The 12,089-nt window shown below is 41.7% G+C and overlaps 1 protein-coding gene across 1 annotated transcript in view; it reads left to right on the plus strand.

Annotated features, from left to right (window-relative positions):
- The window catches only part of cntn5 (contactin 5), a gene marked incomplete at both ends in the record, with an annotated part of 101,056 nt that overhangs the window by 15,665 nt on the left and 73,302 nt on the right, over positions 1–12,089 (plus strand). The window contains 2 exons of the mRNA XM_084466369.1: positions 5,073–5,196; positions 6,247–6,422. Of these exons, the coding sequence (XP_084322495.1) occupies positions 5,073–5,196; positions 6,247–6,422 (300 nt within the window). The remainder of the gene's footprint in view (positions 1–5,072; positions 5,197–6,246; positions 6,423–12,089) is intronic.

Below are 12,089 nucleotides of genomic sequence, written 5' to 3' on the forward strand. Positions count from 1 at the left end.
CCACAATTTTCTTTCTTTATTGCTTTCTGTCATTTTTATTTCTTTCAGTTTGCCTTTGTTTTGTGTGGTTTTCTCCTATCTGGGTTTCGACTGAGTTTATTTCATGCTTTCTTTATTTATTTCATGAGGTCTATCTTTAATTGACTCTGCAGTGATTCTTACTTTTGTTCTTATTTTGTGTTTCTGTGTTTACTTTTATCATATATCTTTCTGTATCATTTCTTTGTTTATTTCTTCATTTTTCTCTCACTCTCTTTTCATGGTCTCTGGTCTCCCTACAGTAGCTGTTTGTGACCACACATGCAATGAATTATAATATATATATATAATATATATATAATAAGTAGTCCTTTCATTCTTTCTTTCTTTCAATCTGTTCTTGCTTTTCTTCTTTCAATCTTTCCTTAAATTTGTAGATTTGTAGCAGACTTACTATTCTCTATTTTCCTTCCATTGTTGAATTTACAGTCACAATTGTTTAAACACATTAATTGGAACATCAGACACAATGTGCACAACCTGAAACTCATGTACCAACTGCAAAACCAATTCTGCTTAACTCCAAGCACATTTTCTGCTTTAGACTCAGATTCTCAGATTCCAGATTACTCTGATTTTTCACAACACTACACACAATTCTCTATATCTTGCACACTCTTCCTGAATTCCCTCTCTTGGTGTTCACACAGAACACACTGCCAATCACATTTATAAACTCCAAAGGCTGTGCAATCAGCAATCTGCAATTTGCTATAGAAGGGTCACAGAAGAAAGACATGACACTAAAGTACAGACATTGAGTAGTATCACTCTATGAGAATGTTGATAATGGTGATGATGATGAACACCATCATGACCATTATTTAGGATATTATCCATCTTATGGTGGAAATGTACTGGATATAAGTATTGACCCTTATGGGTATATGTACGTGTATGTATTTATGTAACACACTGTATGTATGACATTTGTTTGTTACTCTTAAAAATGTGAGAAGGGGGGGCTTGACATAAGATGAAGCTTCTGCCCCTACCCTTTGGTTACAACCAATGAAAATGCATTCATTCGATCATTCATTCATTCATTCATTCAGACTATCTAAAAAAATTAGATAGTAATATTTTACACCCAACAGATGACAGTGTAACACTTAACATGCAAAAGCAGAATTCTATTGATGAAGCATTCATATAGTGTTTTCCATTCATACTATGTTTTCCATTTTGCACACCAGTGTTCAATGGCTGATTAGAAATGTCTACTCATATGATGTATGTGTTTGTCATTTGAAAAGAAAATACCATTTAGTGAAGAGTTAACACTGTTTTGAGGGCAAAGTGTGCTTTTGCAAGAGAAGTGTAGGATTTTGCATTTTGTGTGTGAGTTTTGAAATTTGTTTTTAGGGTTTTGAGAAAGTGAGGTAGTCTATCAGGAAATGTGTTTAAGCAATTGTGAAAAACTGTATTATTTCTTTATCTTATGTTGTGTGTCTCTCTGTTTGTATTTACTTTCTGTAGCTTTCTTTCTCTCATTCAGTATGTCTGTCTCTCTCTCACTCTGTCTGTATTCACATTCTGTATCTTTCTGTCGTCCATTGCTCCCTGACTTCCAACACAGAAGTCATTCCCAGGCGACTGCTGTGTGAGTGTATTGACGGACGGTGAAAGCAGACTGTGAAATCACAGCACGTTGTGTCACAGAGGACATGGTGTTGTTGGCATGTCTGCACATGTATTGTATGAAAGGAAGATGGCGCTTCCTTGACTCAGGACATAAGGCCAAATCCACTTGTTTGCCTTTTCGAAAAAAGTGTGTTTGTGTGAATGTTTTTCACAAGATCCTCCCAATGACTGAAGGATCTACTCTGATATACTTTATTACATTGGAGAATATAATGGTAGAGAACATTATGGTATACTTTTAATATTATATGATCTTATAGAGTGGTCGTTAATTGTATATAATAATGAGCTAGAGTTTGCACAACTGTATTTGCCTTTATGAGAGAGAGAGAGAGAGAGAGAGAGAGAGAGAGAGAGAGAGAGAGAGAGAGAGAGAGAGAGAGAGAGAGAGAGAGAGAGAGAGAGAGAGTGAGTTACGGCCTGAGCGCCGGTGGTCGGTCGTCAGCCTCTCTCCCCCCCCCTGCCGCCCTCCCACTCGACGTGGGGCGGGGGGGAGATACTGCTGATGTGTCTCACTGTGCCCGCTGTGAGGCTCCTCCGCCGTAGTGATAAAACACCTAATGAAGAGTTATAAATACACCCCACGTTAAAATGATGGACAACAGAAATCCGTCAGTTGCCTCTCAATATGTTTTTTAAGGGTTACCGAGGTGTGCGTTATGCGTCATAAAATGATGCTCCGTGAAATGCGCCGCGAGACGATGTTATTTCAGTTAATCCGTTCCCTTCTATTTTTTGGAGCCGGTTTAATGGTCGGAACGTGTTATTCCTCCTGGCTACGGAGCCAAGTGGGGGACCAATTACCGCACATTGATGTGGGCCAAGTCAGTCGCATTACGGCGGCAGGCAGGGCGGCTGAATGAAGCGACGGCGTTTACAATCATTCATTAGCCGACTTTGAGATGTATTATTATGCTTCCGGACAATTTCCAGAGAAGGTATTCGGTAGGTGTGTCATGGATACATCCCTCTGTGATATCGTATGGTTGGATGAGTTGCATGAAGCAATAGTATACATAACGAAATATATATGAATCCAAATGTTTTATGATAATAATGATATCGTAATCATTTCCTAGAAAGTATCCTTACTATTTGAATTACTGTTTGTTTATAATAGTTTCATGGGAAAAAGTACTATTAATAGGCTACTAACATATTATATATAGGCTAATATAATAGTGATAGCCTACATATTAAACATTTAATAATTCATATAATAGGCTACAGTTCAAAACTTGTGAGTGCATGCGGACGACCAATTTGTGGACCAAGGAAACATTTATCTCCAGAAAAAGTGTCCAAGGTCTCCAATTTATCCTGAGGCTGTGTTAGCTTCACTCCGACTCGTTCTCTTCTGTCTTGGTTAGCTGGTGGAGACACTGGAATAGGCTGCTAGACTGATTTTTAGCAGTAGTGTTATATATGTTATAATATGGTATCTGTGTAAACATTGGTAGTAGTTGAGTGGTACTTCTATTCCAGGGTTGAAATCTGGGCTGGAGATTTAAGCCCTGGTTGGAAACCACTGGGCTGGAGGATGCTAAAAAATGTAGTGCTTTTTAACAACATGCTAGGAATAGCAGAGCTAGCCATCATGAAATATGTATGTATACATACCGATTGCTTCAAGATCAAATATGTAAAATATAGGGTTCTGCAGTGAAAAGAGAATAACTGAATACTAATTGAAAGGGAAGGCAAGTCAATATATTTTAAACAAACCTTTGATGGTTATTAAAACTGTAGAAACCTATTTGAGCGATCTGTTATTTATTAAAGTGCTTGTTTGTTCCATTAAGAAAAATATTTCATCATTAATGACACAACAATACACAATAGCTAATAACAACCGCTTTGGTGAAACCCCTGCTCAAGGACCGAAACATTAATTCAGTTAATTTCATACTTCTACTCTTTGATTATAGCCCCAACAGTGAAAACTGGGAGTTGCGTCTATGGTATATAAATGGTACTGGCGGAGTCTTTAAATGGATAAAACATGCCATGCTTGACCTTGGCTCTGTGGAATTACAGATTGGCCCCCAAGGGCCTGAGAGATCTCTGAACAGAGAGCTCAGGGCAGCATCACGTAGGGGTCACAGTGGTGGGATATTATCCACTATATAATTTAATGATGTAACGTCTCGTTGGCCACCTACATGCAATTACGCAGGACACGCGCTTGCTAACAAGTAGACTGTTCATACGCTCAGACGGACGCAGCGCTTAACCATACGCCGTGTGTGTGTGTGTGTGTGTGTGTGTGTGTGTGTGTGTGTGTGTGTGTGTGTGTGTGTGTGTGTGTGTGTGTGTGTGTGTGTGTGTGTGTGTGTGTGTGTGTGAGTGAGTGAGAGTGAGAGTGTGCGCACATGTGTTTGCACATGCATGTGTGCGTGTCTTTTAATGAGCCCAGAGTTTAGCCTGACCAAATCGCAAATATGTATAAGTCTCAAACCTCTTAGTTCATTGTTCGATTTTCAGGGGGCGTTATCAACGGGCGCAGTCCAATATAGGATAGGATAGACATGCAACCAGTCAGAGCAATGAAACGTGTGGCACATCAGGGGCAGCCATCCTGGTTATTCATGAAAGTGCCTCAACAGCCATCCCATAGGGCACTTCTCTGCACAGTCATTGTATCAAACCGCATATCAGATAAATGGCTGTGATTGAACCAACCCGGCCAGGGCTGCTGGAAAACTGTCTGAACCAGACGAAGCTTGCAGGTCCTTCTGGTTCCCAGGCTACCCAGGTTAACATACCCAATGCGAACCCATGCTAACAGCAGGGTGGTATCAACCAGCTGCGATCTCACCAAGCTGATGACTTTAATTGAGTAGCTGCTGGGTGAAATGTGTGAAACGTTTCTTATCGAAATCAAGGGTTCATATTGCAGAATTGGATGTGAGCGTGCCATGAATCTGCTTAATTCGACGATGAAAGAGAATTATTTGTGAACCTCAAAACCGTATAATGTCTTATACAAACGGTGGGAAATACTAGATTATGGATTTCTTCCCCCCCCCCTCCCAGAATTTGAAACCGGAGACAGTACAAAGGGATATCAATGTACACAATTGGCACGTCCTCAATTATTATTTATGGAAAATAAGATTTTTAAAAGAAACCCCGATCTCTGAAAAATTGATTTGGCTGAGCTGGATTTTACCAAAGCCTCCCCCTCAGCAATGAACTGAATGATATTCATCATCAGGATCAAATGTAATTCATGAAGTATATCTATTCCCCACATTTGTACATGTTCCTGACTTCCCTCAGCCGACCGTAAAGGCTCCAGACAGCTCCTTACGGCAGGCTGGTTATGCAGCCTTCGATTATTAATTTGACTCAAACTTCTTCTTCTACTCTCCTCTCTTTTGCGGTAGAGAACGACGTGTATGGCCCTGTGTTCATCCAGGAGCCCGATGATGTCATCTACCCCTTGAACTCTGAGGACAAGAAAGTGTTGCTGAGCTGTGAAGCTAGAGGAAACCCCCTGCCCCTACTCAGGTAGGCTGTACACTTGTCTGTCTGATACTGGTAGGCTATATACCCATCTGTCTGATACACTCAGGTAGGCTGTACACCCGTCTGTCTGATACTGGTAGGCTATATACCCATCTGTCTGATACACTCAGGTAGGCTGTATACCCGTCTGTCTGATACTGGCAGGCTATATACCTGTCTGTCTGATACTCAGGTAGGCTATAGCCCTGTCTGTCTGATACTGGTAGGCTTTTTACCCGTCTGTCGGATAAAGTGGAAGACTGGAAGGGTTATATACCTGTCTGTTTGATACACTCAAGTAGGCTATATACCTGTGTCTGATAGGCGTTATACCCGTCTGTCTCACACACTCAGGTATGGGTAACATTGTGCATTGCTACACACCACCTCGGTGGCTGCCACACTCCACCTAGATTACTTTGACTGGGCTCCCCCAAACACATGACCTGGGGTGGGAATCCGCTTTATTCTAGAAGTTTGTAGGTAATGACACGTGGTGCTGGAGCTCCTAGGTTGCCATGCAACATGGAGCACCATGTGTGGTGATGGCTGGTTTAATCTGTGCACATTGATTACTCAATGTGCAATAGGTGTGCAGCCTTAGGTGTGCAGCCTCACCCAGCTCCAGAGTCCAATCTGTCGGCCAGGTGAGGCTGCTTAAAGGTGAGGCTGCCACTCCCACAGTACACTTTATACCTGTCTGCAGTCTGTCTAACACACTCAAGTAGGCTATATACCTGTCTATCTGATACAGGAAGGCTTTATACCCGTCTGTCTGACACTCACAGGTACACTTCTGTCTAACAATATCTTTACTGAACTCCAATCAAAAAGAGACTTTTTTACATTCAATGCTCCCCAAACACGAGGGGACCATAGCTTCCTCTTTGTCAATTAAATTAATGTTTTACATCATGCCTATTGACATTGCATCATAATTGTGCCACTTGATACACCCCTTATGCACACACAAGGCTTCGGCGTAATTCTGTGTCTCCTCCCGCGTAATGAGCCCGGGGGTCTGAATCCCTTCTCCTCCTCTCCTCCTCCCAGCTGGTTCATCAACGGCACCGAGGTGGACCCCGAGGACGACGAGCGCTACAGCATCCTCGACGGGAACCTGATCATCAGCAACGCCAGCGAGAGCGCGGACTACGGGAAGTACCAGTGCCGCGCGACCAGCAGCCTGGGGACCGCCGTGAGTCGCGACGCCCTGCTGCAGTTCGCCTGTGAGTACGCCTGCCCCCGTCTAGACCGTCCCTGCCCTGTGGAGTCAAGTCAAAGTCAAAGTCAGCTTTATTGTCAATTACAACAAATGGACAAGACAAATAGAAGGACCAACATTTTGTTTGTCTCTGACCGGTGCATTAAGTATAAAGGATAAATACAATTTGGTAAAATTAAATAAAATACGATTTTAAAGTATTTACAATAAATAAATTCTAAATAGTGAAAAATGGTCTGGAATAGTGCTTAAAACGTATTTAGTATTTAAAACAAAATGGTATATATAAACTAGAAAATATAATCCCACACATAAGAGATTACTGTGCATAGAAATGCCTGTGATCTTTATGATCTTTTGCATGTCACTTTGGATAAAGGCATCTGCTAAGAACCATAACCATATTTCAGTTAAATTCATCTGAGGGTTATATAGCCAATGCAAAGATTGATAGTTGAGTGTGGATGAGTTGAGTTATGGTTGGACAGAAATCAAACACTGAACATAGAAACCATCAACTTCAGTCTCTTGTCTTCTCTTAATTGCACAACCTTTGAACAATTAACTGTTTTCTATGGGTAAGATGAGGGAGGTAGTTAGATATGCTTCTTAAAATGTAAATCACAGTCAATACTAGAAAATGCATTTCCTGCAGAAAATGTGATGAGTGCTGTAATACAAAGTGAGGTTGAAAATATGTTTTAATAAAGCCACATAGATTAAGACGTAATGAAACGTTAAATGGCTTAAATCAAGTGAGAGGATTTGAACACAGGATTTGAGACAAAAGTCTAAATGGAGTAAACAATGTAAACATGCACACCATTTAGAAAAAATGTAATGGTTGGAAACAAATAAAGTGAAGGTCAAATGTATTTCAGTGCACTGCTGAACAACCTGGAAGCTGAAATCGAAAACTGACTGACACTGAATTGCATTACCTGAAGAAGCGTGCTGAAATACATTGTTACAAAAGCTGGAAGCTAAACTGTAATACTGTCAAAGCTAGAAGATAGTAGTAGTCGTAGTAGTAGTCGCTGTAGTAGTAGTAGTCGCTGAAGTAGTAGTAGGCCTAGTAGTAGCTGAAGTAATAGTGGTACTAGCTAAACAAACCATATGCCATATGAAAGGTATGGTATTGATTGATGTCTGTAGACAGAATTATAATAATCCCGCCAGTTTTTAAAAAACTTTTAAAAACCAGCCGAAATTGAATGTACTCGCCTAATGCTAATTTTTCCAGCCTAACGTGATTGAAAGTAGTCAAATTGGGTGGGAAAAATTGTCCAATCTGGCAACGCTGCCTGAACGTCTTAAAATGTAGTCAAATTGAGCAGCAAAAAACTGCCCAATCTGGCAAGTCCTCGCCTCCCCTCAGAGTAAATCAATGAGACCAACTGAAAATGAGGTGGACCTTTAGTTGGAACTTAAGCTGTGATTATGAAAAAAGTATAAAGGTAATTGAAATTCTGTTTTCAGATTATTGAAGATACAAGTGTCTTGATTTGTTAAACCTTTGAAAGAAGGTTAACGATAAAAAATTGACCAAGTTATGAAGTGTCAGAGAATGACATTGACTTCCATTGTAAAAAAGAGTATTTTAAAAGTAGAATATCTCAAAAAGTATAAAGGTTACAAATATGAAAAGTCATTGCCCAGATGTGCCACATTAATTGCACAAGTTTGGTCGGAAGAAGAATAATGGAAAAGGGATATCAAGATTGTGCATTCCCATGCACAAATAAAAAAGTTAAAAAGAAAGAGGGGGCAGATGGGAGGGGGTTTCGGAGTCCCGACGTTGACAAGACTATCAAGCCACAATCACGGAGGGAGATGTGTTTCACTGGGAAAAAAAGCTTCCAGGTGCCTCCAGCACACAACACAAATTATAAGATAAAATAATAAAAAAACGCGAGCCGGCCTTGATGAAATTTTAATAATTGGCTTCGGGGCTCTTCATCCCATTTGACTTAGAATAGTCGTGTTTGGATTCAGGAGGGCAGTGTGTGTGTGTGTGTGTGTGTGTGTGTGTGTGTGTGTGTGTGTGTGTGTGTGTGTGTGTGTGGTGGGGGGGGTGGTGTATAAATATGTACCCTCTGAAGTGATGCTACGCCCGCTGCCTCTGCTCCTCCCCGGGCTGCTGCTGCTGCTGGTGGAGCCGTTGATCCTCTCGGCTAGCCGCGCCGCTAGCTCTCGAACTCCTGGTCTTGCTGGTAATTGAGAGCAAAAAAAGCACATTTGTCTCTGATCATCCACTCGGCGTACCTCCAGGTACACCGTCGATGACGGCCGGCACAGTCACACCCCACACCACTCAGACCAGGCCGCTTGAAGGGGGATGTCCTGTTGTCGCCTCCTCTCTTGTTTCAACGGGAGCGAGGGCCGTAATAGCCTGATTTGTATGCTTGAGAGAGGCTATCTGGTTGCTATTCTAAGGATACTTGCAGGATACTTCATGGTATGGTGTTGTTATGGGGACAAATGTATTTGTTTTTTTGGTGAATGGTGGGCTGGCCAGGGAGAAGGAATTAAATATATATTGTTTTTTCACAGATCCATGATCGGAATTCAGTGCTGTTTTTGGCTCTTGTTGTTTGTGTGTTTCCTGGGATAGGCTAGCATTATAGGGTGATTTTGAGTCACAAACGTGTATTTCAGTGGCTTAGTTTATGCATTAAACAATTCACTTACATTGTACGCTTTCACAGCTCGAAGCTCAGAAACAGCACACAGAACACTGTGTGTGTGTGTGTGTGTGTGTGTGTGTGTGTGTGTGTGTGTGTGTGTGTGTGTGTGTGTGTGTGTGTGTGTGTGTGTGTGTGTGTGTGTGTGTAATCCCATATAACCAGACTGCTATCCCACCCGCTCACACAGGATCTTAAACTCCTGTCAAACCTTCCCAGGGATAAGCAGCCCTCAGAAACTTGCGGGCACACATTGATTCCTTTCAAGGTTTGAGAAGCACCAGTTTGCAGAACCAAAATGCTTCATGCTTCCCTGACGTGATTTGATTGGTTGTAAGTATGGAGAAGGCTTACTTTCTGGCCTTGGCAGCCTGTCAGGAGAGAACAATACGGAAATCCATGGCCACACCGAAGGGACCAGAATCTCACTCTAGAACGGTAGTTCAGATTTAAGAGCAGGATACTGTGGTAAGTGACCAGCCTAAAAGTGGTAGGTGTGATTCACAATTCCCACAGCCAGTGGGCAGTCTGAAGGTCTGAAGGCCTCTTCAAGCAAGATGACTTACTCCTAATGAACAGCCAAACATATCCTTGTCTGGATCACAGTGTAGTGATACTGTGTTACAGTGTAACATGTTGGTTTTGCAATTGTAGTCACCCCATTACTACTTATGTATTGTGCATCTGATTGAGAACACTTTGACTTAAATGGGTACCTCATGGTAGAAGCTACATCGTGTTCCCTGTGCAGACTGCAGAGTGACCAACTCGTCTCAGGATTGCTTTCTGAAAAAGACACAAATATACCTTGACGTCTTTGCTTTCCACAGCAAGTAACTAAGCAGGATAACTTGGAGCACAACTTTTACAGAAAGTGAATTGAATGTAACTTATAACATCTCAACATTAACTGTCCCTGACACTGGTAGAAACTGCTGTGACTGAACTGTTATTCACAAGAGACACTAATCCATACTCTTGAACAGAAAGGGTTAGTTTTTTTTTTGTTTTGTTTTCTTTTTTTACGTATTTAGAAGCAAACTCTTCACGGACCCCCTGGCAATGCGCACCCGCGGACCCCCGGAGCCCACTTTGAGAACCACTGCTCTAGCCAATATGCTAACCTGTCCTCCCACCTCCCCGTCATGAATAGTTATTTCCACGCTACAGAGCCCTAGCGTTTGTGATGATGGCAGGCTGTTTGTAGCGGATGATAACCTGATAACGGCTACAGCGGCCCCCTCACCCACATCAATAGATGAGGCTCCCCGCTGAGTCCTTCTAAGCCCTGACTAGAGGGCCCGTCTGGTCCTGCCCGCCCCTCGTGTCTCCCCGGGTCTCTCTTTGATCCGCACCATGTGTTTAGGAGCTGTACGCGGTACACCATCACAGTCCTCTCATCCGCCTAACACAGACATCTTTATCTTTTTCTTATACTGTTTAGCTTTTTTGAGGTAATCGAGGACAGTGTTTTCAACCCTTTTTAGTCTTGTGTACCGCCGTTGCCCCATCTGTACGGCAGAAGTACCCTTTCATTGACTCTAATGCAGACATATTTTTCATTTGAATTAATATTTCACAGTGATCATTTAGAAATCATAACTATTGTAGTCAAAATGGAAGAAGCTGAGGCACACTTGTTTTTCTGGTTCTTTATTGTTCAGCAACAATCAACATAATATTCAGCTAATTGTAATTGTATGCAGTCATTTTTGTTGTTATAACAAAGCACTGCTCACAAACTGGTTGGGAATCACAGACTTTGGAGACACTTTTTTTAATTTTTTAATTTTTTTTCAAGTGAATTCACAGTGAATTAATTTTCATTAATGGGCAGGTAGGGATTTGGGCATCTTGCCTGATAATATTTACAGGATAGTTGTTTACCTGGAAGTCAAACAGGCAAACTTACCTTGATACTATCTATATACTACTACTAAACAGTAAACAGTACTTTTTTAAACTGTTCTTTAACGGCCCCACCACGGGCTACACAATATGTGGATGGTATGTATATGTCCATTCATTTCCATATATATATATATTTATATTAGGGGAGCAAACATAGGCATTAAGTTTCCATGCGCCCAATAAATGTAAATGTATTGTTTCCCAAAGAGTGTGTCTATAATACTCCATCACACAGACACTGTGATATGAGTTATGATCAATAGCCAAAAAATGCCAACGTAAGCCTATCTGGCTTCGATTAGCCCCATTCCCTGAAGCAAACTACCCTGTATTGCTCACCAGCGACAAGGCCACAGTACAGATACTGCAATATCTATCAACATAATCTTAATTATTTAAACGCTGCTGCATATTGAACAGCAGCAGTGGTTTAATAGTCTCTCTACATATCCTTCAAATGCCCCCTTGGGAGGTGTAGTTGGAGAGTTAAGGAGACGCATCCTGTAGCCATGCTTTTAACATGCAGGAGTGCCTCTCCTCTCCCCGCTCTTTCTCCTCGTTCTTCTGTTCCTCTCTCTCTCTTTCAGCATGACGAATGGAGGGTATTTATCACCCGGTGTGAAGCGAGACGGGTCGGTTCTGTCGGTTTCCCCACTCATTGTCTGTCATCAGACCCTGCCCTCATTCCCAGGCTCTCCGACCTAGGCCAATAAGTACGCTGATCCAAGCCGACCCTGTCGTGTTTTGATTCACTTTCAACAGCTTCCGTTGAACACCTTGTTTGACATGAAGTTGAGAAGCGCAACCTTAATTCTCTGCGTTTTCTCTCGGGGTCTCACGGTTAATGTGAGCTATTTGAAGATTGTTGCCCCGTTGTTTATGATTCATTCATCGAGCGATGCGGTCGGATTCAGCCGTGGTTTTGGTTCTCAGAAAAGCTGTACCTTTCAGAAAACGATGTCAAGCTCCCATTGTGGTTGGAACTGCCTTCAGTGACATACTTACTTATAATAAACTAATAATGTGCTTTCAATCGTTCTTGAAAATTAATCTGTAGGGCTTAGGTGTACAAAAAT

Source organism: Micromesistius poutassou (assembly GCF_964030765.1).
Source record: "Micromesistius poutassou genome assembly, chromosome: 4".
Lineage (NCBI taxonomy): Eukaryota > Metazoa > Chordata > Actinopteri > Gadiformes > Gadidae > Micromesistius > Micromesistius poutassou.